At 54.0% G+C, this 25,940-nt stretch overlaps 9 protein-coding genes across 9 annotated transcripts; 5 read left to right on the top strand and 4 right to left on the bottom strand.

The window, feature by feature from the left end:
* The first annotated feature begins 2,310 nt into the window (after positions 1 to 2,310).
* Positions 2,311 to 3,479, top strand: BDP81DRAFT_19357 (uncharacterized protein). Its single transcript, XM_060582445.1, has 2 exons — positions 2,311 to 2,368; positions 2,483 to 3,479. Exon 2 carries the CDS (start codon positions 2,560 to 2,562, stop codon positions 3,169 to 3,171), a length of 612 nt encoding a protein of 203 aa, XP_060452341.1. The 5' UTR covers positions 2,311 to 2,368; positions 2,483 to 2,559; the 3' UTR covers positions 3,172 to 3,479.
* Positions 3,480 to 4,431: 952 nt separating this feature from the next.
* Positions 4,432 to 5,292, top strand: BDP81DRAFT_19342 (uncharacterized protein). The gene has a single exon (XM_060582443.1). It carries the CDS (start codon positions 4,695 to 4,697, stop codon positions 5,256 to 5,258), a length of 564 nt encoding a protein of 187 aa, XP_060452340.1. The 5' UTR covers positions 4,432 to 4,694; the 3' UTR covers positions 5,259 to 5,292.
* A 922-nt stretch (positions 5,293 to 6,214) lies between these two features.
* BDP81DRAFT_456959 (uncharacterized protein) lies at positions 6,215 to 7,861 on the top strand (the record flags this gene model as incomplete). Its single annotated transcript, XM_060593230.1, has 1 exon — positions 6,215 to 7,861. One exon carries the CDS (start codon positions 6,215 to 6,217, stop codon positions 7,859 to 7,861), a length of 1,647 nt encoding a protein of 548 aa, XP_060452339.1.
* A 197-nt stretch (positions 7,862 to 8,058) lies between these two features.
* Positions 8,059 to 8,854, bottom strand: BDP81DRAFT_19382 (uncharacterized protein). Its single transcript, XM_060582449.1, has one exon. The coding sequence runs from the start codon at positions 8,809 to 8,811 to the stop codon at positions 8,257 to 8,259; it is 555 nt and encodes a 184-aa protein (XP_060452338.1). The 5' UTR covers positions 8,812 to 8,854; the 3' UTR covers positions 8,059 to 8,256.
* A 1,035-nt stretch (positions 8,855 to 9,889) lies between these two features.
* BDP81DRAFT_19313 (uncharacterized protein) lies at positions 9,890 to 11,851 on the top strand. Its single transcript, XM_060582439.1, has 3 exons — positions 9,890 to 10,531; positions 10,630 to 10,898; positions 10,952 to 11,851. The coding sequence occupies exons 1-3, from the start codon at positions 9,969 to 9,971 to the stop codon at positions 11,689 to 11,691; spliced, it is 1,572 nt and encodes a 523-aa protein (XP_060452337.1). The 5' UTR covers positions 9,890 to 9,968; the 3' UTR covers positions 11,692 to 11,851.
* A 2,374-nt stretch (positions 11,852 to 14,225) lies between these two features.
* BDP81DRAFT_477695 (beta-lactamase-like protein) lies at positions 14,226 to 15,288 on the bottom strand (the record flags this gene model as incomplete). The annotated part of the gene is made up of 2 exons (XM_060594825.1): positions 14,226 to 14,853; positions 14,890 to 15,288. 2 exons carry the CDS (start codon positions 15,286 to 15,288, stop codon positions 14,443 to 14,445), a joined length of 810 nt encoding a protein of 269 aa, XP_060452336.1. The 3' UTR covers positions 14,226 to 14,442.
* Positions 15,289 to 17,456: 2,168 nt separating this feature from the next.
* On the bottom strand, positions 17,457 to 18,456 carry BDP81DRAFT_414548 (Molybdopterin biosynthesis MoaE). The gene has a single exon (XM_060589373.1). It carries the CDS (start codon positions 18,140 to 18,142, stop codon positions 17,612 to 17,614), a length of 531 nt encoding a protein of 176 aa, XP_060452335.1. The 5' UTR covers positions 18,143 to 18,456; the 3' UTR covers positions 17,457 to 17,611.
* An 878-nt stretch (positions 18,457 to 19,334) lies between these two features.
* On the top strand, positions 19,335 to 21,719 carry BDP81DRAFT_307506 (uncharacterized protein; the record flags this gene model as incomplete). The annotated part of the gene is made up of 3 exons (XM_060583370.1): positions 19,335 to 19,713; positions 19,768 to 20,043; positions 20,101 to 21,719. 3 exons carry the CDS (start codon positions 19,335 to 19,337, stop codon positions 21,717 to 21,719), a joined length of 2,274 nt encoding a protein of 757 aa, XP_060452334.1.
* A 262-nt stretch (positions 21,720 to 21,981) lies between these two features.
* BDP81DRAFT_456955 (choline/ethanolamine kinase) lies at positions 21,982 to 24,217 on the bottom strand (the record flags this gene model as incomplete). The annotated part of the gene is made up of 2 exons (XM_060593229.1): positions 21,982 to 22,791; positions 22,862 to 24,217. 2 exons carry the CDS (start codon positions 24,215 to 24,217, stop codon positions 21,982 to 21,984), a joined length of 2,166 nt encoding a protein of 721 aa, XP_060452333.1.
* Between the last annotated feature and the right edge of the window lie 1,723 nt (positions 24,218 to 25,940).

Raw genomic sequence — 25,940 nt, 5'->3', positions numbered from 1 at the left:
TCAGCAATTTGTATTGAAGACGTCATGCCGCCTGCCATACGCCTCATGCCGTCAAAGGCGCATTTGGCTGTTGACTTCGGAAAATGATCGATATCAGACTTCTGAACGACGTGCATTTGGGTGGGATGGATGGTCTGTTCTGGGAGCAAACAGTCGCGCGAATTCAAGCGTTAAAAGGAAGTAGAGAGTCTTTTCCGTGGTCTTGGTCCCCGAAAGTTAGGATGCGGGAGATCGTCCGCAGCCAAGGGCGACAAGTGATTCAGGCCAGCGAACAAGTGGTGACCCTTGAAAAGAGCTTTCCCATCAAAGATGGAGACTTCTTGATTTCCTCGACCTGGCAATCCGATAGGGGCCTGAGTAGCTGGGCGATCGACAGGGGACGATCGCCCCTAGCATACCGATCCCTTTCTGTCAGCTAACATCACAAGCCAGGGATGTTGCTATGCTCCGTGGCTCCGGAGGATTGTGTGCGGGTCGGAGATATGAGTGTATGGTTAGAGACATGCTGCAAGGGAGGTCGAAGAGAAGTGAGCGACTTTTCGGTTTTCCTTGATGGCTTCGAATTGCGGTCCACGAACGCCGGATGAAAGTGCAAAGATTCTAGTCCGGTTGGAAACAGCGTGCCCGGTGCTTTCTTACATCGGGGCATCGTCCCGAGAATCCCCTCGCATTCGAAGCTCTACACTTCTCCCTGCGATATCTCGCAATGGTGCCTGAAGGGTCCATTGTCTCGCACGATTCGATTGGGTCGTTGGCCTTGTCGACATACTTCTTCACAGATGTTTTCGAAGGGATGTGAATCAGGGGCAGGGTCCGATCTCGATCTCGATCATGTTGAGTTGCAGACACGCGAGACATAGGTAAGGTAGTTAGCTACCAGAGCGATTGATTTCCGGTATCGTGAGGTTTTGCCAGCGCACTGGCTTGCGTAGGGTTTGGACCATCCCTGAGACCGACTTTGAGCGTCCCCGCGCCCTTTGGTCGCGAGTGATTGGTGGCTGTCGTCGGGCAAGGATGCCAACGATGCAAGCAAACGCAAGTTTTTCTTCGTCGGGTGCCGAATTTTACGGTTGAGACGAGTCGAGACCCGAGGGTTCAGATAGATAGTGGGAGGCAGGTATCCTTGACTTCAGAGATTTCGAGAGTGTAAGTGAGGCAGGGAGGCTGCTTGGAGCGACGGCAGATTGGATCAGAGACGCCGAGAAAGGATGGTCCTTGGTCGTCGATTGGGAACGGATGATTTGGTCGAATGGACGGGCAGCGATGGGCAGAAATCGGATGGGTGACGTTGAAATTGAGCAGTTCAAGACTTCAAGTTGGGGGGGGGGGGCGCGAAAATTGGTTCCCAAAGGCGTAGAAACCGTTGCAGATGAAAGTGAAGAATCATAGAAGATCTGGCGAATGGCCCCCAAGTCTTAGGTAGGAAGTTGCATCCGTGAATGAATAAAAGCACCGCACTTGCTTCGAGCGTTCGGTTCCAGGCCCACGAGGCAATTGCGAGCTTATTCATGGGGAAGGTCCATTGAGCAGTCTGATTGGGTCCTGCAAGATCAGGGAATAGGGGGAAGTCATCGGGAGCGACCCGTTGTTTCCCAGTTTGATCACCGTGCTCCCTTTCCAGCACGGGCCACCCTTGCTCTTTCCCTCTTCGCTGGCAGATGGGTCCAGGCCTTTCCCTTACAGGTTGAAGTTGGAACCTTACATTACCTAAGCATGCCAAGTTGCAGGTTAAGAAGGCACAACCAGACAACCTGATAGGTAGAGATGGACAGTCCGTGCAAGCACCTCTCGCAACTCAAGCTTAAGCTTCCAAAGAGGTTGGAATTGCCATGTTCTCCCAGGAACGCCTTGGCTATCATAGCTAGGCAAAAAGTTCCAACGCTCGGTGGGTGTCAACGCTCTTCCACGTTTCCAGGACCGTTTCCTTCTTCCTTGATTTCATATCAATGGATTGTTCAATGCACTGCGTGTGTCAGATGCCGGGCGGCAGAACATCGAGAGAAGGACGAACGAACCTCGCGCCAATGCAGGTCTTACCGCGTACCCGATCGTCTAGACAATTCATCGACGGAGAGGGCCGCTTGTTTCTCCAGACCAGGCACGTATGCAAAGCAAAGACCTTTCAGTTCGTTTGGTAACCGCGTACCTGCAATAGCTTGTCTTATTCACTTCTAGACGAACTGTCTCGGATTCAAGATCCTACTGTATCCAAACGTTAACGACACAATCATCCCGCATTACCTGACAAAAGGCAGACATACTTACAAGTGACCCCCGAGGTCCAGACGGGGTCCTACCGGGCAAACACCGTCCCATTGGGATTGCTGAAGAAGGGGAGAGGCCAAAGGGCGGGTGATTGGCAATCTAGGTGGGTTTCGTCACTGCGCAGTGACAACTCACACTCACCCACACCTCATTTTCACTCTCACTGCCTGCTGAAGCCCACTCTCACTCACTCACTCACTCTCCGTCTCTCATACAGTAAACTCACATTCTCACTCTTGAAAGTAGCTCACTCTCACCGCCGGCCTACGAGTGCTCTTAGATCATGAACTTGTCATGGATCTCCTCGTCATTCATCGAAGCCGGTGCTGTAGCCACAATCAATCAAGGTCGAGGCCGAAGTCAGAATGCGCAAGATTGGTCGACACTAAGGCTGATTGGGCCGACTTCTTGGTGTTTCCTCATCCTCTCCGGCCGAACCTACGCCCACTTCCTTGCCCATGCTCACAGGCTCACAGGCTAGGTACAGCTCACCCCGGTGCGTCTCCCACCACATGTCCCCAGCCCCCCGATTTTCTCCCACTGGCTCAATCTCAATCGTCGGCACCGCGGCCACCGCAGGCAGTTTCCCTGCCTCTCCGAGCTTCCCTGCCACGGCTGATCGGTCACTGGTCAATCCCACAGGTGAGGCGAGCAGTTCCAATCTCTCATCTCCCATCTCCCGTCGTGGCCGCTGCCACCGCGGCGCCGCCTTCGTCTGGTCGCACATTGTCTGGCCCATCCTCCCGTCACTCCGTCCCAATTGGCACCCAATGCCCGATATGTCAGCTCATGCCCGGCAGAGTCTCTTTGGGGTCTTGGGCAGGTCATGTTCCCCTAAATCTCAATGAGCAGACGGGATGTTCCTGGACCGGGTCGCGCGTGGCCGTCGATAACCAGGCGGCCTAGGCTGCACATCCCGCGATCCCATGCGCGCAATGGCAATGATGTTCAGCGGGGAGAGCCATGCACCGGTCAGACTTAAGAAGGCGCCGTTAAGGCACCCCGAGGGCCCAATCCTGAAAGCTGCAGCCATGTTCCACGCCGGCGCTGCAATAGGCGACAGCTCAACGCTCCACACGGCGCACATCTCAATGTACCTGGCCGGCTCTGGCGTTGGATGGCAGAGCCAAGGCGTCAGACCAGTTACCTCGAGACGGGGAACAACCTGCAAAGAGCTGTAAAAGCCTGCAAATATCTGCACGTCGTGGATTGATGGATGCTGTACCTTGGCTGGGGGCGCGCCAATGGAGGAAATTGGACCGTGTTCATGTTGTCCACCTGCGGGAGATGTTGTTGGTACTCTGCCACTCTGCATCCGTATCCGTACACCAAGACTAAAGCAAGTAAGGTATTAATGTACGTACGAAGTAATACCTCAGGACTCAGGTTCGTACGGATGCTGTCTAATTATCGGCTGTCCAGTGCAGTGTATAGACTCCAGTGTCCCCCCAGCTCCATGTCGAGATGGTTCGAACCCTGCCTTGTCCGCCGGGTGGTGAGAAGCGAAGCTCCGCCGTGGTTCGTAATTTGAGGCGATGATGGGTTGGGTGTTGGGTACGATGCCGGTGCCCTGCCGAAACAATTAAAACCCGTCACCTGTCCCATCCCGTTTTGTGTCCCACGTCTCCGTCTCCGTCCTGCTTCTGCCCTGCTCTTGCGCGACTTGCATCATCAGTCATCCTGACCTCGAAACTAATCGCGCGCATCCGACTTCGACCGCCCACCCACTTAGCCGTCAATGACCTCGACACCCACATCCTGACAGAGGTCGCATGGAGGAGGTGTTGCTTGGTGAGCTGCCATAGGTCCGTGTTGGCCCAAGGTTGCAGCAACAGCAACAGCAGCCACCAAACAATTCTCACTCCCGTCAGCCCAGTCAAGTACGCGTGCAGCAGCACTGACATTGACTGAGCTGAAGCTGGATGTGGTGAATTGGACGAGCACTACCAGGGCAACCCGAGACAATTGGCGTTGCTATCAATCAGACAGTCTGAACGGGCCGAGACTGAGATTGAGATTGGAACTGGAAGCGCGTCTTTCGAGGCTGTCTGGCTGACTTTTTGGGCGGCTTGTTTGGCTGGCGGACGTGTACCTGGCCTGGTCGTCGCAACCCAACCTGCGCGACCAACTTCAAGCCTCCAAGCAGGTCGCATCCAATTGGATTGCATCAAAGGAGGACCGCCTTGCAGAGAGGAAGAGCAGCAACCTGAAAGTGGGAGAAGGTTCAAGGTACCTCAGCTCCTGGTTCCCTCCTGCCTCCTTCTCACTCCCAGGTTTCTGTACCTTCCTTTGGAGTGTCCTACGTGATGCTCTCCACACTTTCCTCGCCTTGGAGTTGAGACTGAAAATCAAAGGAAGGTGCAACTGGGCAAGAAAGGCAATAACCAACCACCACTGGTCACTGCCCAATTGACCGCTTCTTCCTTCACATGAGATTGGGTTTTTCTCACGCCTCATCCTCATCAACAAAACAACCTGCACGAGGGGGAAAAGAATCCAATTTCACAAGATCTTTTTTCTTGTCGTTTTTCTTTTTTCCCCCACGCACAATCAGCAGGCCTCCCAACTGGGACAACCTCTTCTCTCTCTCACACGCACCTCACTCTTATCCTTGCTCCAACATACTGCTGTCTTTCTTTCTCTCACTCAAACCACCAAAAATCTCACATCCTCAACTTCGCCATCTTCGCCATTTCTCAAAACCTTCACTGCACGCAGCAGCAGTTTCAACAAAATTCAGTTCAGAAGAGGCCGCTCTGCTCAATTTGACCACTGGTAGCAGTGAGGTGGCTCCAGATTCACTCTTATCCGTCCAATTCCGCCCACGCTACCAAAGCGCATCGTCGCCTAGCCACCCTCTTTTTTCGAACCACGCTCCAACCTCCAGCCTCTCGAATTTCTTCACCTCAGACCTCCGGCTAGCACCTTTCTCTTCTTTTTGGACTCCATTTCTCTGGACCCTCATTTCTCCGCCTTCACTTCGTCTCTGCTGAGCAGCAGCATCTTTGCTCATACAGACCGCCTTCGACAATAGTTTTGGGTGTGGTATCAGAACCCCATCATCAAGATACCACCCTACCGAGTAAGTAGTACCCTGTTCCCTCCAACCTCACCCATTTTTTTCCTGGTTTCCATGTAACCCGACTTTCGCACAATCCACACCACCTCCGTGTTCCTACCTTTCGGTACTTGCTGACTCTTGCTGGATCAGCATTCCCCCAGATCCTCCTCAACACCACCCACACTGCCTCATACCTCGAGTCCGAATCACCACCAACGTGGTGATAATTTCAACTTGTCTACCCCAACAGGTCAGATCAGTGACCTGGACAACATCGTCAAGTTGACAGACCAAACTCCCCCCACGCCTTCTAACGACCGTCACGAAATTCACGAAATCACGGCCCCTTCTGCGCAGCGCCAGCAGCAGCGGAGGCAAGCGCGAAACATTACCCCAGATCCAGTTGCTGAGAGACCGACCACTCCAGCTTCGTCCCAACTCTCCCACCGCACCCTTCGACGTACCTCGCGATCCGTTGCGACCCCAAGTCCTACACCGCAGTCTGCGCGCCAGGTCCACATTGAAGCCGCATCAGTAGGTTTCAGTCCCAAACCTCAAATTGCGACCGCGCCTGCGCCCACGCCAGCACTTGCGCCTGCCCCGACTTTCAATTACGATTACCCTCGAACCGTCGCTCCCCACGACCGACGAAATTCCCGTGCACGAAGAGTCCTCTCACAGGATCTGAGCGAGGACTTTGACGAAGAGTCCTCTGACGAAGCTCTGTTATTCCGAGACCCGACATCATCGTCTTCTCATACCCGACGCGAGTCTCACCGACCTCATCGCGTTTCCAGAAATACTCGCAGTGCCATCCTCTTTGCTCTTGAGGAAGCGCTTCGGCAACCCAACTTGTTCACGCCCGACGAAATCGAAGAAGGCGCATCAATGGCTGACCTGATCGGAGGCGGCACTGCCGCTTCCAACGGTAATGCCTCGGCTTCCACCCGCCAGCGCACCACTGGCGCCCCTAACCCTACCAGCTCGCCCTCTGGAATTCGTGGTCCTAGAATGATCATGCAGGAGCGCGCTGCCAGAGAGGCAGCCCGTCAGAGAGCCGAACAGGAACAGATGCAGTTGGAGAGACAGCGAGCCGAGCAGGAAGCTCGCCTATTGGAGGAGACGCAGAGACGGAATGCGGAGCGCCGAGCTGCCACCGCCGTTACTGGCGCTGCCGGAGGAGGAACAGCTGGTGGCGCCGCCAACGTGTCCCAGCAGGACCCCACCTCTCATCGGCGACCCGTAGCCACCGATACCCCACAAACCCGAACCAACCCGGGAGGAAGTTCCCGCCAACCTACGACGACTCAGCCGCAGACTCGACACGGCCGAACGGCGTCAACCTCTCAGCCCGGCCAGCAACCCTACAGCACAGCCCCTCAGGCCAGCACCACTCAACAGCCTGCTAACACCTCTGTTCAAGGAGCCCAGGAGTCCGGTGCTGCGGGATCGAGACCTAGAAACTCATTCCCCCACGCGTTTGAGCGTTGGGAAACCTTATCAGCTCACTGGGAGGGTCTCACCAGCTTCTGGATTCGACGACTTGAACAGAACAACCAGGACATTGAGCGTGATCCTGTTAATCAGGCGCTCTCTCGCCAGGTCACCGACCTTACTGCAGCCGGTGCCAACCTTTTCCACGCCGTTGTCGAGTTGCAGCGCCTCCGCGCTAGTTCCGAGCGCAAGTTCCAGCGATGGTTTTTCGAGACCCGGGCTGAGCTGGAGCGTGCTCAGGAGGTCAACGCCATGTTAGAGTCGGCCCTTGACGAGGAGAGACGTGCTAGAGAGAACGCTGTTCAGGCAGCCATCCAGAAGGAGCGTCAGCACTCCGCCAACGATGAACGCGTTAGAGAGATGAAGAAGGAGCTCCAGATCTCCAAGGAAGAGGCTCGCCGCGCTTGGGAGGAGCTTGGTCGCCGTGAGCATGAAGAGCGCGAGCGGACCCAGTCTCTGCAGAGCGGTCAGCCTACCATCCTCGGCGGCGTCCAGGTCGTCCCGATGACGCAGGGTGCTCCTAGTCGCCACGGCAGCTCTCGTGAGCAGTATGGTGGCCAGCAGGCCGGCTACGCTGGCGATTATTCCCAAGCCCCTGGTGGTCAATCCATCCCCGCTACCTCTGGCAACCCCTATACATCCGGCGACGCTGGTCAGGAGGGCGTCACCTACACGGGTGCTGGTTCCGAGGGTGGATACTCTGAAGGTGAGTACGCTATCGATGCGCAAGGCCACTTCATTCGCGATTCTCAGGGACACAAAGTTCCCTTTATTGCTCCACCTTCCCCAGTTTCTGACCAAGGTATAGAAGAGTATGAAACCCCCGCGACGAACCCTCCCAGTGCCGGCTACCTGCAGACCCCCACTACGTCTGCTGGAGAACAACCGCAGCAGGGAGCCACTCAAGACTATTCCGGCTCGGGCTATGCAGCTCCAGGCTGGGAGACTGTCCCTAGACATCATCACCCGACTCGCCTGAGCGATGTCATGGAAGAGGATGAGCGCAGCCGCGCCAGCAACAGTCAAGTTGGCCGACACTAGTACTCCCCGGTCCGAAAGCACTAAGCTCTTGAACCATCGATCCTCGCAGTGCTTACACGACTCACATTGCCCCTGAAGAAAATAAGGGCGCCAGAGCTCGCTTTGCAATACGCTCTTTACATCGATGGCACGGCATCACCCTGTTCCCTCGCGCATCTCCGCGGGGACAGCTACGCGCTTGCGTGACTATCGCGTCTTGCGAGCACACATTTCAACCATGCCAATGATGGCACTGAACAAGTTTACATAATTCCTCTACACGAACATACGACTTCGAGGCGGCTTCGACGAGGCGGCTTCGACGATTCACGCGTCATGGGAGCACCATCGATCAGGGCAGACTTCACGGACGTTTCAGCATGGCCTGATGTTCATCCCTCATCGTTGGCACGGAACTAGAAGAATGCACCTGTGGCAGATACGGACTGTCCGTCTAGACATTGTTGGAGTTTCTCAAGCGCGACTTGACGACTAATTTTTCTGTTTGGCATCACACCTTTTTTTTGGCGACCTTTGCGATAAAAAAAAGAAACGATTCTGAGAGATGGTTTGACACGGCGACGGACGGTCGGGCATGAAAGGGTCAGCATGGCATAGCATGGCATACTTTTTTCTTCGTTTTGGCGGCAATCAATCATGACTTTCCTTCCGACTTCGATCCGAAAACTTCCTCGAGTGATTGAATTGGCCCACTTTCCCCGGCACCAGAGACGTAGGTTCTCAACAGAGCCCGCCTCAGACCAGAATACTCGCATCCAGCCAGCCTCGGCGGCAACTCCACACGTGGGCTTCAGACTTGAGAGGGGGGAGGAAGGGATGCTCGAGGAAGGAGGCACGAGCAAAGAAGTGCAAATCTTTCGGCGTTTGGGCAAAGGAAAGGGAAGGAGGAGCCCTGTATTTGTAGAAGACTTTTGTAGGAGATAATTCATTGCATCGAGTACGTGGGGCATGTACTATGCGCATACTAGCTAGCATCATTGCCTGGAATGCGAGCCTTGTGATGTAAATGGCTTGGGTCTCCGTGGCCGGCTTGTGTTTGAAAGAATGCTGAGTATCTATGGATAAGTACGTGTTGGCTGGTGGTGGGCATGGTCCAGGCAAGCATGGCCCAGCTTGCTTGCACCGCCATGCCTGTCTATCGTTCACCGGCATTCCTGGAATCAGGCTGGGGTTTGGCTCATAACCAGGTAAGACACTCATTCACGCGCTCACAGCCGGGCATCCCTCAAGTGCGAGTGTGAGCTTTCTCTGGCACTCATGGCATTTTGGCTACGATGAATCTGACTGCTGCGAAAATTGATTAAAAAACTCAGATGCCGCAAACATCCACAGAGTCGTCTTGAACAGAGTACCTATCCCGAGTGAGTATTTCCCATGACATCCTTGCCGTTTGATTCAATTGCGCCGGGTTAGCGTTGTTCCTCGTGGACCTTGGAAGACACAAGGGTGAGGAGATTCTGCAGAGTTGAGTTTCCCCTCAATTCCTAATGCCACTACTTTATAATGGCCTTCCCCCCGTCTAAAAGTTGTTTCCTCCTTGACTTCTAGGCCGCTATCACTTTTGTCGTCATCATCCATGACGTTAATCACGTACTTCTTTTCTTGCCACTCTTTCTGCATCTCCGTGCCCATACTCCTCTCTGAATTTAATCAATAAAACACCCGCGGTGGGCACATGTACCTAGTTGGTGGGCAATGAAACGGTTCCAATGTAGCTACCCGTCGCGCAGTAAACCCAGTGATAAGCTGATTACCAATGATCTTTTTCTCACGCCAGAGTGCCCAGTAGTTAAAAAAAAAAAAAAAAAAAGAATACAACTTAGCGCCAGCCTGGTTGCTATCAATTACCATCGATCATTCAGCTGAGCTGAACTCTCTGCCTCGTGGTTCGCCTCGAGGAGCGGTGTGCGGGGGACTGCGTCACACAGGCCAATCATGGGAAATGCGAAGTTGCGAGATTTGGGCGTGTGGTCTTTTAAAGTGATGCCGCTCCCGCTCTCGCCTCCCCGAAAGCCAAATTCGACGGAGAAGATATTTAGACCTTTCGTTTACGACACCTGAGAGTCCTTTGATTTGCAGCGCAGCATTGAATCGAACTTTTTTCACAATGATATTCAGCATGCGTGACCCAATGTGGACTCCTACCGGCACGGTCTTCGATCCCACGGCGCGCTTGACGCAACAACTTGAGCACTTGGCCATCTATGAGCAGCCGGTGCCGGCGGCATATGCCCCTCAGCAAGCTGCTGCTGCTTTGTATCCAGCCCAGACTCCGGCTCCGGTCTCACAGAATCCGAACTACGGGTCTACAGCGTATGCTCCGCAGTACCGCCCGTCGGTGTGGAGTACGTCCAACATCGGGGTATGTCCGTCGCCGTTGGACTACCCTCCGCACATCTCTTCGCAGCCGGCTCCGACATGGGTGCCAGACCAAGTCTGCACCGCGGGTGGTTATCAAGATGGGTCCAATAGTCCCTTCATCCCTGGCTATTCACTCATAGAGACGACGAGAGGAACCGACTCCTATAGAGGTGGGGCGAGGAAGGACTCCTTCATTGATTCGGCGAAGCCCCTGCTACTGGCTTGTCCGTATCTAAAGTACGATCCGTCGACATATAGTCAGAGACGGGGCTGTCGTGGGGCGGCGTTTCCTAGTACACATCGGTTGAAGTGAGTCGCGGTCCTTCTCCACTTAACAGTTGTTGTTGTTGTTGTTGTTGTTGTGTGCCTTTCCAGTATCAGTATGACTGACGCGGACGTGTACGTAGGGAGCACTTACATAGAACCCATAGGCAAAAGCCGAATTGCCCGCGCTGTCGTAGTCTTTTCAAGACGGAAGCTGAAGTGGGGAATCATCTCAAGGCTCAGGCTCTGTGTAAAGTCATCCTCGGCGATGGCGACGTGGAAGGATTTGACGCCGCTCAGGAGAAGCTTCTCAAGAGTAAGAAGCGTAGAAAGGGAGTTGACACGGAAGAGGATAAGTGGAGGGAGATCTTCAAGATCCTCTTTCCCGGTCATCAAGATGTACCTGATCCTTGTGAGTACTTTCAGTACGAGTGGATTGTGGGAATTAGCTGACACTGAGCACAGTCTACAAAACGTCTCTCGATGACCAGAGTCTCGTGATCCATGTGCCAATAAAGGACCAAGATGATGTAGAAAGCATATTCACCAGAGATATACCATCGCCCGTAGAGGAGGAAACATTTTCTAAGATGGAGGAAGCTGTGGGGGGACGCTTGACTAAGAAGAAGCGGAGGAAGCTCATGAATGTGTTTAGGGGGTTCGCCGTCAAGATGCTCCGTCATTCCGCGGAGGGAGACAACACGGACAGAGCCATCACAGCCATGTCAAAGTCTAGTCAGGTTGAGAGGCCACGGTCCGCTAGAGCTCCGGGTGAGGAGTTACAGCGTGTGAAGGCTGATGAAAAACCGAACGAGAAGTTGGAAAGGAAGCAAGACGAGGTCTACGTGGTTCATGAAGCAACGCAAACCTCAATGTCTGGGCCGCCAATGGACCCGGTCATGACTTTGAGCTCCTTTCCTTCGGTGGAAGGGACGATGCCGCGCAGCGCTCCGTTGGATTTTCAAGCCTTTGATCTCGGCATTGACTCGGATGTAGCTTTCTGGCCGGCCTGGGATGCGGCATTTGCCAATGATAACGAAGATGCGTGGTTGGACGATTTGCTGCGTACTGTAACTGCGTTACCGGGAGGCTTCGCCCAAGAACAAGACAAGACGGTTGGGATTGAGCCTGCGAATGCTTACGACTGCGTTGAGACCATTCCGAGGCAGACCCGACTCGTTATCGGGAGGGATGCGACTTCTTGAAATGAAGGGCAACCCAGTGCTGTATAATATCAACCAGACTTGCAAAGACTCTATGCGAAGCTTGCATTGAGATTCTAACCAAGTAATCGATGTATTGAGGCGTCCTTATGTACAGAGCAAACATTTTTCCGTCGTGATTTGAACGGGCCAGCCGATTGGCATGACGTTACGGTACATATCGAGCGCCTGCACAGCTGATGTTACTGGCTACCTACCATCCAACCAAGCAAATGATAACGCCTCGTTCATGACAATGGTGATGGCAGCTAATTGGGCGCCGAAGAGTGAGCAGAACTTGTGCGATTCAGAAATATGCGCAGATTCACAAATCGGCAAAATAGCAATAACATCCAGCCTGTCTTCTCATAAGAGTCTCATTGCGATACGGGTGTGAGCTCAGTGTGGTTGATACACAAAACTATCGGACCTACTCTCCCCCTGGCTTTCTGTGTGTTTGATTTTCTCTTGAGCGCATTTCTTTCACGAATCATCATGGGTGAAGAGGATGCGTGTTCTTTCCCCAACGATCCTACTAGTGGAGGTGGAGGAGGAGGTTTATGGGACGGCGGCGGTCGAGGAGGAGGAGAAGGACTAAGAGACCGAGAAGATGAAGGAGAAGGAGAGGGAGGTACCGTTGCGCTTCGCCCGATTGCTTCGACCTCTTCCTCGATCAAGCGCAGTCATCATCGACATGACTTCGAATCATTCAGCACAAGCGCCCTTACAAGACAATTAGATCAGCTGCGACTTGACGAGGCACATGGGTCTGGGCCATTTGTGTCGATTCCAGTACAAACTGCGAACGAAGGCCAACCCCTTCAAGAATCTGACTTCTCACCAAGACATTCTGGAAAAGACAACGTGCCTGCGGTTGATCACAGCGATTCAACCGCCGTGGTCAATCAAGCGAAAAGGCAGCAGGACGAAAAAAGCTCCTCGAATCTCATCCAGGACCTCACTACGACCAGTAACTTCCAAGGCTCGCGAGCTGCCATTGGAGCGACGACTGATGATAATCAAAGACTCCAGCGGGGCGGTGATTCTGTACAAGACGGAACATTGCCATCGACGTGGTCAAGGCAGTCGCCTGAGCTTCTCAAAAATAGTGAGAGTGGGCTCAAAGCTGGCGGGTCGTGGGAAGAAATTGAAGAGGGCACAACACCGGGGAGGAGTTGTCTCAAGCCGAAGAGCCTATCATCACCCACATCCTCCATGATACTCGGGTTAGCTTGCCCATATCTGAAGTTCAACCCAGTAATCTATGGTAAAACTCTGACATGCACACGATTTTTCCCCCCCACTCACAGACTGAAGTAAGTCATGCTATTTGCCCTTCAAATTATGAAAACTAATCTGTGGTCCTACCCACAGAGAGCATCTATACAGACATCACGAGCAAGAGCCCCACTACCTACGTTGCGGTAAAGTTTTTGGCAATGAGGCTGAGCAAACCATGCTCAGTCAGAGGCACCCTGCAATCTGGTCAAAGATGTTTCAATCGAAGGTTTCGACAAAGAACAGCGGGAGACGCTGAAGAGCAGGAAGCGACCAGCAGGTGACAGATCAGGATACGATTTGACGATGGCACTGTGCAAGGCAGTAGTCTCGAGAGGATCCTCACCCAAGACGATGACTCTAGCCTGAGAGGAAAGTTTTTCTCGAGATTAGAGGAAATTGTTGGAGTCTCGTTCGACAGCCCTACAAGACGCGCGATGCTAGGGTTCTTCCAAACCTTTCCTCAGGAGAAGCTTGCCGAGCTGAATGGGGATCACAGCCAACGACAGCCGAAAGTAGCCTACATCTCATTAAGCAAAGCCACATCCTTACCGACGTCGGACGAAGCCTTTCATGTCGGTCCCGTAGAGAATTTGTCTGCGGAAACTCCCCGATGCGAACCTGTCCTCTCACTGGTACCAGAGAATGATGTGGAAAAGCTTGATGACGCCTTGGATGTTGCTTCATGCCTCCCTGCGTTCGACCCATCTCATGAATACGACATCACTCAGACGTTTCTAGACAGCCAGACTTACTCATCAACGCTTTGGGAAGAGTTTGATTCGAGCTGGCTTGAGGGGAACTTCGACCAAGTGAATCACAAGCTGCCTAACGGGTACCTGGACACAAGCACTGCTTACCCAAACAATACAATCGGCATGAACGGAGAAGATAGCATCTGCAATGGTGCTGGAGAGTATTCGGCCCCGAAAAGTCTGGATCTGCCTTCAGTCAAAGCGGTACAGCCAGATGAAGAGAGCGAAGAGGCTGTTAAATGACCCAGAGAAAGACACTGATAGGACAACATATGTCAGATGTCAGAGAGCTGCAAGCTGGGTTTTGTCAGCTTGAGTATCGGTAGCATCATTTAGGGCTTTAGAATTCCGACTACAGTGGAATTTTAGGAAGAGATAAGGCAAGAACCTTGGCAAGCTCTTGCCAGGCCTGGGTCCCCCTTCTCATCCGAGTCCTCCCTTAGCGACCTCTGTATCTATCTCTAATGAAGGACTAAGAATGAGTAGGAATAATTTGACTATTTTGTCCGACTAAAGTCACTAAATACCAGGTGGAAGAGGAAGCCTGAAAAGTTCAAAGTAGGCAGGGGTTTGAATTGGGGGATGCTGGGTTTCGTAGGCAACTTGTCACTAATGCCCTCGTCTCAATCTCAGCCATAAAAACACAATAGTCCCGAAAAGCACCAGCAACAGCCCGGGTGTTGTGTACAGAGAACCTTGATTCAGTGGGCTCTCGACCATACTAGGTCTGTAAATGACCTTCTCCGGGAGGCGGTGAGCTGCTTGCGGGTCGTGAGCAGGGAGCAGCACAACGTCCTCGCTCCTTGCGAACTCTTTGATTTTTCCTGAGAGAATCGACTGCCAGCGCCGGGTTGTTGTTGACACCATCCGTAAGCTCCTGGTCGAGTAGGTCTTGATCATAGGTAGCATCCCCAAGCAGGAGATAATTGACATCGTCAGCTCGAACGATAACCGAAAGATGTCCTGGTACATGGCCGGGTGTGTCGACAGCCACGACCTTCCCGTCTCCAGTGATGGGATAGCTCTGGTTCCATGGACCAATGGGGCCACCGGTTGGTTGAAGAATTGAAGGTTTAAAAGTTGCTGGCCATTGGTTCGGAACGGCTCCTTCCATTGTAGCATGGAATGGCGTCTTATACGCCTGCCATTGTTCTTAGGTGATCCAGACCGGTGCTCCGACGAGGTCGGGCAGCCCATCACCATGATCATGATGAAGATGGGATAGAACAATTGCCTTGAGGTCACCCGGAGCAAGGTTTTCTTGCTCAAGCCGAGAGCCAATGCCCTCGTCTTTTCCCACATCGATATCGACAGCAAGATGGAAAAAGGGCATCCAGAGCGGGAAATAACCGGGCTCCATGCTGTGTGGCGACTCGCCGGAGTCGAACAGAATGGGCCTCTCAGGATGATCGATCAAGTACGTGTTGACAGGCAACGGAGCTGTCCAGGACGTGTCCAGCAAGACTGACAGGCGACGCACAAGCACAGCTTTATTGGCAGGCTGATGACGGTGGGAGGGGCGGATTCGTATCGACCCTGTCTGGAGAATCTTGATGCTGATGGCCATTTTGAAGTTACAATGAAAAGGTATGAGTAGGTGCAGACGCGATCATAGGACTTGGTTCATACGGAAAAGAGACTGAATGGTGTTGATATGAATGGGTATTTATTTGAGTCCGCGAGATATTGACTTTGGGTGTCTGAATGCAGCCATGTACTTTGTACCCCTGGGCACGATGAAGACATTCATGCCGGTGGGATACACGTCATGGACCAATCGCCTTAGACGTCCTGGCAGCACGGCGATTGACGAATGCCGTTTTCCGTGATCGGAGTAGCTAGCTACCGACGTTCGACTTCTTCTTATTCACATAGCATCATGTGTATTGACATCGCAGACGGACGCAACAGTACGGGCCCAAGGCTCATCCGAGGCCCGGCTTTCGTCTTGTAAAAGCCTGCCCTTTTCAATCCCGTCGCAATTGCTTGGCCAAGATCTCCCGGTCGCCGACGGGGACCCGCGATAGAGACGCTTCGATTCAACAGTGCGTGTGACAAAATGTCGCTTGGAAACCATGCCACTGATGTGAATAAAGAGGACTGAAAGGTGTGAAGAAGGGACAGTTATTCGAATCGCGTAACGCGCACGGGGTTTAAGGGAGAACGATGGCGCCTCCTGTTCCACAGGTAGTTTAAGGATAGCCCGAGTTTCCATCTAATCATTGCCGAATTTGGCAGGAAAATCAAGGAATAAAACCTAGTCCATAGACAGACGCGGAAGTGAAAGCGGTGACTTGTGTATTACCAGTAATTTGATCTCGTGGAGTCTAGGTTCTTGCTTGCTTTGGCTAATTCCTCTTGACCGGTTTCTTGTGACGCATTTGCAGCATGCGGCGGGCGTTTTCCAATACTTGAATGGCCCTTTATATCAGTCCCTGGGGTAGAGCTAGTTGCCTTCTATCTAGGATGCAGCTCGATTGGCTATAGCATGTTCCGTCTTTGCGAGATTCAACACTGGTTTGCTATACGAAGCTTCCTGGGGCGCAAACCTGCTCCATCAGCCTCAACCAGAGACCACCACCTGCTGGCTTTTGTGGTTACTCCCAATGACTGAAAATATATTTAACCCAGAAAGTAAACTACTGGAAACGCATAGAATGAAAAAAGTTCCGTGTTGAGTTGATTTCTGTCTCTCCCCGCGTGGCGTCTCGGCCGTCACAGTTCCCAAGATCTCACGATACCTTCACATACGACCATACCCATTGGAAAATTCGGGATCCCGTCCGCTCTCCCATAGACAAGCCAATGAGGGCCGGATTAGTAGTTGGGTCGGTGACGACCAGCGAATGCCTGGTGTTGTATGTTTTTGGTGTTTTTGTGAAGCTATCGTGGTCCACTTGCGGGCGGTCTTGGTGGGGGACGCTACCGCTGGCCCGCAATGAAGTACACCATAGAAAAACGCCTGAGTGATAAGATGACTTGAACCTTGGTCTTCTTACTGAAAGAAAAGGGATGTTTCTTTTTTCAATAACATTGTAAACCGTTGCTCCGGTTCCAGTGGTAGAGATATTGATTCTCCCCATGTCATTGGTATACGTGAATCTGGCCCTCGAAGAGCTCCTCTCCACTTACGCTTACTACGGTGTTGGAAGCTTGATGTCAGGAGTTTACCTCGGTGTCTCCGTGAGTCCTCTCGCTGAATTAAACCTAGTAAGTGTTGACTTTGGCAATCTGGAGTCCAGCACCACGTCCATCGGGTAGGAAACGTTGCTTGAGAAGTCGATAGGAAAAGCATGTCAAAAGGTTGGATCAAGGAGAAAATTAACGAACTATGCAATCACCTGCTCAGCAAGCCTTTCGACATGGTCAATACTTACCTAGACAACGCACTCACCATGATTGAGTGAAACAGAATCAATCAAGATGTTGAAAAGCATACAGCTGAGGACCACTCCGGCACCAGCATTAGTAGAAGCGGTACAGGTAGACAAGTAGAGCGAGGAGACCGTCGAGACCGACACCACTGCTTCAAATATGGGCATTTGTAGTTAAGGGGATTTTAAGGCAACGTCAGGCAGTGGTTGGTTAGCCTGAGTATGGGCAACATCAGCAGGACTTCTCGACTAAGGTACGATGGCACCTTCAGACATCAGGTAAGGGCCTTGTGAGCACTGTTGGCAAGTCGCAATCGTTGATGCCCACAAGGTATATCAAATTCATACGCTTGATGCTTGACCGAGTGGCACAGCTTTCCAGCAGGTGTCACATATGGAGTTGCGAGCAGCTCATTTCGTGCAATGACCAACTCCCCAATTCGGATACTGGCAGCCTGCAACCTGTCCAAAGGCGATGCCTATTTTGAAAGAAATGATGCTAAAATTTCTAAGACTTCATTTTTCAGTTGAATTAGAGCTTTCTGGATGACTCTGATCCCCAACAGCCTCCTTCTGCCCAGCAATCCCGTCTCGATTCGCCCTCCACACGCCCTCTTCGCCATGGAACTCCTCCCGCTTCCACACCTCAACCTTGGCCTTACACTCCTCTAGAGCCTCCTCGCCAGCCCTCCATGCCGCCTGCCTATGCGGTGACGATACCGCGATCAAGATGCTCTCTTCGCCGATGGGAACCGTTCCCAGGCGGTGGATCATGGCGACGCCCTTTAAGCCGTGCTTCTCGAGGATAACCTTGGCGATGGACATCATTGTGCGGAGGGCGAGTGGTGTATAGGCGCTGTATTGTAATTCTTTGACGGGCTTGTCGCCGAATGTGTCGCGTGTTGTGCCGGAGAAGAGGACGATGGCGCCGGCTTGTGGTGAGCGGACTCGGTTCATGATGGCTGAGGCGTCGAGGAGATCGTAGGTGAGGGCAACGTAGCAGGGGCCCTCGAAGACCTCCCACGGCCCTTGGTCTTGGTTCTCCATGGCTTTACACGATGTAATGGACGAATAATGGAGGCGGCGAAGATGTTTTTGGTCTTTTGCGTCGTAGTTGATAACAGAAGTAGATGGTGGGGTTAAGGCCGTGTAAGTATCTAAGATGACGACGAGCCTTTTGAAGTTGAAGGAATTTAGTCAACACGGCTGAAGTCTTACTTGAATATTCAACGAAATGTCTCTCAAGTTATCAACAAGCCTCTCTCTCAGATACCAGCAGCATGCTCAACCCTTTTCATGATATTGGGTTAAAATTACCTCACACATGGCAATGCTGAACGTGGGGAGGACGAGGTGGATGGGTACGTAAGTACAAGGTACAAGGGTGAAGGAGCGCGGACCAGGGCCATAACAACCTTATCGACAACCCCGCTTGACTAAGCAAGAGATAAGGCGCAAGTCCGTCAAAGGCAGCCGCAATTCGACCACAAATATGGCCAGGGTTGAGCTTCTGCCGGCCCAGCGTGTGGTCCATCCCTTCTTCATTCCCGCCTTCGCGCATGCCCGCAGCCCATTGCAGAGGCCCGTCGCCCTTTGACGTTCCACCAATACCAGGTTGAAGCATAAAGGCACGGTCTTGTCGTTCGCCTCACGAGGGACAGCACCGCGCCTTACTCTTCCCTTCCCTCTTCTTCTGCTTCTTTCCGGACCAAATCAAACTCAACCAAGTTCACTCCCGAATCAGCGCGCATAAAAGACCGGACACACCCCTTCCTGCGATCCGCGACCATGTACGAGGACAACCATCGCGCGCGCGAGAGGGGACCGCACGAGCGAAGAAGATCCCCTCTACGAGATCAACAACAGTATTCAGATAACGACGGCTTTCGAACGCGGCAGGGTAAAGAGACTAAGCTGAGCCTGCGGAGGACATGACCATCTGCAGTACATCTGGCTGGTTTGAGCTTCTGCTAACTTGCCCACGGGACGACGAGACTCTTCTAGGTCTCCCCCCAGGAATAACCTCGAGCTGTCATACGACGACGACGACGACGACGACAGCTACGCCCCTGAGGATACCCGCCGTCGCGAGCGCGACTGGGATCGGGACCGGAATTGGGATCGTGAGACTGCAGAATACCGCGCGAGAGACTACGACCGTTATTACCATGGACCGTCGCGTGAGGCCAACGAGTCACGTCCTAGATCGGGAGATCAAGGCGGTGGTCGGGATGACTATATGGATCGCCGTGATGAAGACGCTGCGCTACTTCACCCACATGACGGCGACGACCGCGGATCACGTCGTTACGATCGAGGTGGCCGGGGCTACTCTCGCCCTTACTACGACGATGGCACTCGCAGCGATGATGCCCGACGTGGTCCTGACGAGGATCTTCGTCATTTTTCCGCCTCTCCAGGTGGCAGCCCAGATCGCCATCCTCGTCGCGATCGTTCTACATCGCCTCTTCGACAAGCTGGTACTCCGAGTGATACTGTGATCCTGGAAGGCTTGCCATCCGATGTATCTCTCGAGACGCTGCGAGATTGTCTCTTCAAACAGTCCGATCTGTCACAATATCCATCTGTCGATGTTCGCATTCCCTCGGCTGGGCGAGGTAAGCCACCTGTCCCTCAACTCACTTGGCCGCACTTGCTCACACACATACCAGGCAAGCGTCGCGCTTTCGCGCAGTTCGAGAATGTCGAGCAAGCGGTCGAGTTTGTCAAAGGAAACTATCCTAAGCTTGTCATCAACTTCTTCAGCGGAGAGGCTGATGATACTACGGACGGCATGACCCTCATTTATATCCACTACGCAAGGAACCGCGATGACGCCGAGCGAGAAAGTCGCGCTGGAACTGCCGCCAACTGGAGCTGTCCGACTTGCGACTTCTCAAATTATGCGACAAGGAGCCGCTGCAAAAACTGCGGTGGTCCACCTACAGGTATGCACACTTAGTAATCCTTCTTGTAGAGTTTGAGGCCCGTACTGACCCGTCCAGATCCGTCCCAGTACCGGTTCTTGTTGACTGGCGAGAGTGATGCATCGGATACACCTTCTCAAATCTTGGTTTTCTTCCCTTTGGCGCCCTCCGTTACCGAGGATGTGTTCTCGGCGGGAGTTGGAAAACTGGAGCTCGTGCAAAAGCAAGCATCAGCAAAGAACTCGGGCGACGGTCCAAAGCTCAAGTCCACTGCTCCGACTGGCGATGCATCTGGCTACGGCGCAAGGCCTGGCTCTCTGCACCGCACATTCATGATGCGTGACCAAGAGACGAACGAGTCATTTAACTTTGGATTTGCCGAGTTCTGGACCGTGGAAGACGCGTTGGCGGCCATGAAGAAGTTCAAGATGATGCGCGAATTCACCATTGCCTCGAAACCAGTGACAGTTTCGACCATCCATCTCGGCGTCTTCGTGCCAGAACTGAGGGAAGTGACCAGGTTCAACGAGCGGGTCTCTTTCAACCCGCTGTTTAACCCGGCTATTCGGGTCAAGTACTGGGAGCCTCACGTATATCCCAGCCAGAAAGTGATCACCGAGGTACCTCCCGGCGGCACCTCTGGAGACGGAAGCAAAGGGGATGCTACCGACGAGGCGAAGAAGGGCAAGAAACGCAAGGCAGATGGAAACCTGCCCGCCTCTTCCACCAAGAAGTCGGTGCCGATGGCTGGGCAAATGGCGTTTTGGCAGAAACGGCACGTCGAAATACACGAGGGCAAGCGAGCCGCTGATGCTGTTGGTGAAGATGGCCAGTCTGAAGAGCGCGCGCCGGTAAAGATCTCTCTGTCTGGCGCGAACGCGATATCTACCGGCCCTATCAAGATTTCTTTAACGGGCGTCAGTCTATCGAAAGCTCCCGCTCCGACGGCATCGCCCAATGGGGCTCCTGCGGTTGAGGACCCTGCGACATCTGGGCCTTTGCCGGGAGCTGGCGCTCCAGATAAGACATCCACGCCAGAAGCGCCAACATCATACGTGGACCGCGAAAAGATCTGCTGCTTGATCTGTATGATGAAGTACAAGTCTCTGGATGATCTTAACACGCACGAAAAATCGAGAAACCACAAGAACGCCACAGCAGATGAGGAGAAGGTCAAGGCAGCCAAGCCGCGACTAGCTGCCCGCGACAAGAGGATGGCGAAACAGGCAGAGGAGCAACCCCCGACGACAGCGGGGAACGAAGAATCGGCACCGCAATACCGCGATCGCGCCAAGGAACGAAGAGAGGTGTTTAACCAACCCGCGAAACCCAAGGCCCCCCCTGTCCAAGGCGGTGCCAAGTCAGGGCGCAAAGACGACAAGTCGACCAACCCTCCGGCGGCGACGGCGGCGGCATCCAAGGAAAAGACACCTCCACCGGCGCCTCCGAAGTCCAAGGGCGCGGGGATGCTGGCTAAAATGGGCTGGACCACGGGACAGGGTCTGGGTGCCAACGGTGACGGCCGCACCGAGGTGATTGCCACTCACGCGTACCAGGAGGGCGTCGGCCTCGGCGCCGAGGGCGGAAACTTGGGCGACGCGGCAGAGCTGGCCCAGCGCAAGACTACGAATAGCTATGCCGAGTATGTGAATACGGTGCAGGACCGGGCTAGGGAGCGGTATAATAAGATGAACTGAGGTGCTTTTTGGGGGCGATTTGCGATACTACATGGCACTTGCAAAGGTACATTGAGGATATAGAGAGGCTAGGCCCAACATCACACCTTGCGAGGACTGTTCTCGATTCATGGCATAGAAATACATCAGATGCCCACTACAATCAAACAATCCGCATTACTGCCTGACTTTTGCCTTTGAAATTTGGTATATTGTGAACGGTTTATGTGCAAAAGAAGAAAGATGTTGGCGCGTCTCACTGAACAAGCACCCCTAGATAACTTCAGTAATCCACAATCTTGAGCCGGGCCTGCACATCCTCAGGTAACTCCTCCCTCTTCACAATCCCCATGAGCACACAGTCGCCCAAGAAGAAGAAGGCGCGCTCCTGCGCGTAGCCCAGGTAATCATATTCATCCCCTTCGTCCTCCGCAGCAGCCTGGACCTCGGCCTTGGCGTCCGCGTCGCCCGCCGCCGCGGCAGCCTCGTTCTGCGCCTGTTTCTCCTGCTGCTCGATTTCCTCCTGGGACTCGAAGCCGGGGACTTTAGCCTGGACGACGCCCCACGCGACCCACTGCGCGCTGTTGATGCCGCGCCAGAGGCGAGTTTCTTCGTAGAGTTCCTTGATCTCGGCCTCGACTGCTTCCTCTGCGCGGCGCTCTTCTTCTTTCCAGTGGTTGGGCGGCACGCGGGCGTCGAGCATGAATTCGACAATGGAGGACGAGGAGGAGGTGGGCAGGAGGGCGGGAGTGCTGGCGCCGGTGCTGCCGCTGCCGTCGACGGGGACGGGGGTGAGGCGGGGCGTGGAGGCGCCGCCGTGGGTGTATTGCGGGCGGTGCTCGACGTAGGCTTTGAGGAAGCGGCGCTGTTCTTGGATGGTCGGGTAGACTGCCGTGTTGCAGACGAAGGGGAGGGACTCGTGGTGGTAGTTGTAGGACCATTCTGTAAAGTGGTTTGCGAATTCGAGGCCCGGGACGTTGGCGGCGGCGTACTCGAAGTCGATGACGACGAGCTGCTTGTGCTCGTTTGCTGGCTTGAGGAGGGGGGATTTCTCGTCTTCGGGGCGCATGCGGAGAATGTTGCCGTATTGGGTCTGGATGGGCGTGTTAGTTGGTGATTGACTTTGATACTTTGGGGGGAATAAGAGAAGCAAGTGCACTCACGTCGTTGTGGGCAAAGACGAGACGCTCGCGGATGGCGTGGCCCTTGTAGGCGCTGAGAGCCAGCTCACGATACTTGTCGTAGAGCTCCTTGAACTGCTTCCACTCCACACCGCATACGTAACCGCGATCGCGGAAGACGCAGTTGCCGTTCCGTACGCCCTCGTCGAGAGCACAAATCTTCTTCTCGACGTTGCCAAGCCAGGCATCCCAGTTCTTGAGCACCGCGGGACCCTCGTCCTTTTCCCTTTCCAAGACGTCGATGCCAAAGTGGAGCTCCCGCATGCGCTTAGCAATCTGCTTGGACGTATCGGGATCGCGCAGGTCGTTGGGGGTGAGGGTGATGGAGTTGAAGTACTCCTCGAAACGGCCGTTGGTGAAGCACCCGAGGAGCCTCGGGCCAATCTTCTTCCGTGCCAGTCGCCGGAGCACGCTGAGCTCGTTCTCGCGATCGATGAGGGCTTCCAGTCCGTAGATACGCAGAAGGAGCTTTGGCGGGGGCTTCTTGCCGGGTACTTCCTCGAGGTCTTCGGGGGGAGAGACGACGTAGACGGCGTTGGTCAAGGCTCCGCTAAGACGTTGCACCAAGACGTTATTGCCACTGTCCAAGGGGACTCTCCTCCAACCCTTGATTCTCAGGGTGTGAGCCAAACGCACAATCTCATTCTTGAACGTTTCCCAGGCCTTTTCCTTCTCGTCCGCCTGGCCACCAAGGGTCAGGTCATCGGTGCTCTTGCCTCCACCACTGTAGCTGAGAGTCTTTGAGTTGTCGAGAATTGCGTCGCAGGTTGGTACCACAACGTCATCGCCAATGTAATCGGTGTCGGAGCTCGCCGTCCTATGGAGCATGCTACGCGACGGCGATTTCTTGTGGCGAAGAGAGGGGCGCCTGCCGACCTTGGGACTCATTTGAGGAACCGCGTTGATGCCCATGGAAGCCATGCTGTCCTCGATAATCCTCTGCAGCCTATCGAACGAAACGTCGCTGGAATCAGAGTCAATGGAGTCTGACCGTGACCGAGGAGCAGCGGGCTGCGCGCTAGGGTCTGCTGCCTCTGATGGAGAAGCTCGCTCCTTCTTGCTCTTGGACTGCGGCGAGCGGCGTCGAGGCGAGGTCTTGCTCTTGCGGGCAGCCTTCTTCTTCTTCTCATGCTCCAACCAGTCGTTGAGCTGGGCGAGCAGCTTCTGACTCTCGTAGTGGGCCTTGTGGCCGTGGCGATGATGGTGGTGAGAAGGTTGACCGGCGGCAGCAGCAGTAGCATCGTCGGAAGACGGACCAGGCGATGACTCCATGACGGGGGAAGAGCGAGAGGATGAGGAGCTGGTGAGACCCATACGACCTGTCAACCTCTTGGCCATGTTGGCGGCGTACTGTCTCTTGTGGTGATGATCGGAAGGCGGGGCAGTTGGAGGCGGAGCGACAGCATCGGCCTCTGGCTCAGCGATTTGAACGACTGCGAATTGGTTAGTAAATCATGTAGTTCTTCTCACAAGTCACAAGCCCAGCAAAGATACCGGTCCATCAAGCCGTGTCTGCGGGAAAGTGTGATGCGGCGGCATGCAGCAAAGTATCCCTGAGTGACGCGGGGCAGGCAAGCAGGCAGGCAGGCGTTGACATGAGAACAAGTCACTATCGTGGCTCGACTGCCAGCCACATGTGCGCGATCCCTCATTCTCCCATCACTGTCGAGATGGCACGATACCACTTGATGCGGATGCCGAGCCTGCAGACTGTAGATAGGCAGGTAGATTTTAAAATGGGACGAAGCCAGACGTTTGTTTGGACTGACCTTTACCAGGGTTGGAAGCGCACTCTTCGTCCGTCTTCATGGCTGATCGCAGGGGCTGTTGCTGTCCAGTGATCTGGGGCGAGGAAGAGGATGACATCTTGGCAGGCAAGACACACGAAGAAGCGGGTGCAAGAGTATTTATGAGAGCCTGAGAGGAGTCGCGCGCACCAAGTCGGGTAGTGCTAGTTCGCGGCTACACGGATAGAGAAAATTTGCTCGCGTGAGACGACAGGGGATTGCAGTGTGCGTCGGTGAAGAAATCGAGGTTATCCTCCTTTGGGGAGGTGAGAGGTGAGAGGTGACAGTTTGCGATTGCAGCTTAGGTTCGTTGCCTATGGAGGAGGGGAGGGGGGTGCCAGAGAATGGGAATCCCACGATAAAGGGCGAGTACTACGGAGTCGGGTGCTGGAAGTTCTTATCGGGCCCGGCGTAAGGTAAAAAAGACACGGAGGGGTTTATCGTGGGGCAGGCAGGCGACACGGGTCAGATTGGACCCCAACTGTGAGGGGTGACGGGGGGGGGGGGGGGGGGGGGGGCCTGCAGGTTGGGTTGGGTTGGAAAGTTGGGAGGGGGTCCTGGAAGAGGAGGATTTACGGAAGAATGAGACGAGAATGGCAAGAGTTTGTGCGGGGAGGCGATGCAAAACGATGCAAGAAGAAGAAGGGTGTTCAGATGAAGTGAAAAGGATAAACATGGAAGAAAGACAAGACACGACAGGTTGAGAGCGGTCGTTTGGGCGAATTGCAGCCGCAGCAAAAGGGCAACTAGTCGTGTGGTGCGAGGTTGACAGGTTTCTGGTGAGGTTGTTGTACTCCGTAAGGTACTACTTACCTCAGGTACCTAGTTATTGGATGGGCCCGTTGGACGCTTTGGTTGACCGAGCCGTGGGGACGGACGGGGACCACTGGGGAGAGCTCCTGTAGTGGACCTCCACTACGAGCTTGAAGTGGTCAGGTGCACCCTCGCCGCCATCCCTGCTCGCTTCCAGTGGATTGATGTCCTAATCATGTCATTGGTCCCAGTTTCTTATAGCGTACTTTAGACCGTACATTGTCCCGCAGTGCCGCAGTACCGCACCCGACGACAACCGCACAAATTTGGTATCCCACCGACTTCCGCCCACCTCAGCTCAGTTGCACATGTTAGCTTCGCCTTCTGCCACAGAGCAAGGGTTGTTCTTATCGTCGCACTAACACCAATTCGCTCTTCCATCACCACCAGCTAAAAACTCGGGAGGATTCTGTCACCGACTTGACATCTCACGAGGTCTCAGAGAAAAACAGAACCAACAT

The sequence above is a fragment of the Colletotrichum phormii genome (genome assembly GCF_030913505.1).
Source record: "Colletotrichum phormii strain CBS 102054 chromosome Unknown BDP81scaffold_1, whole genome shotgun sequence".
Lineage (NCBI taxonomy): Eukaryota > Fungi > Ascomycota > Sordariomycetes > Glomerellales > Glomerellaceae > Colletotrichum > Colletotrichum phormii.
This window is presented reverse-complemented; position numbering and strand designations above follow the sequence as displayed.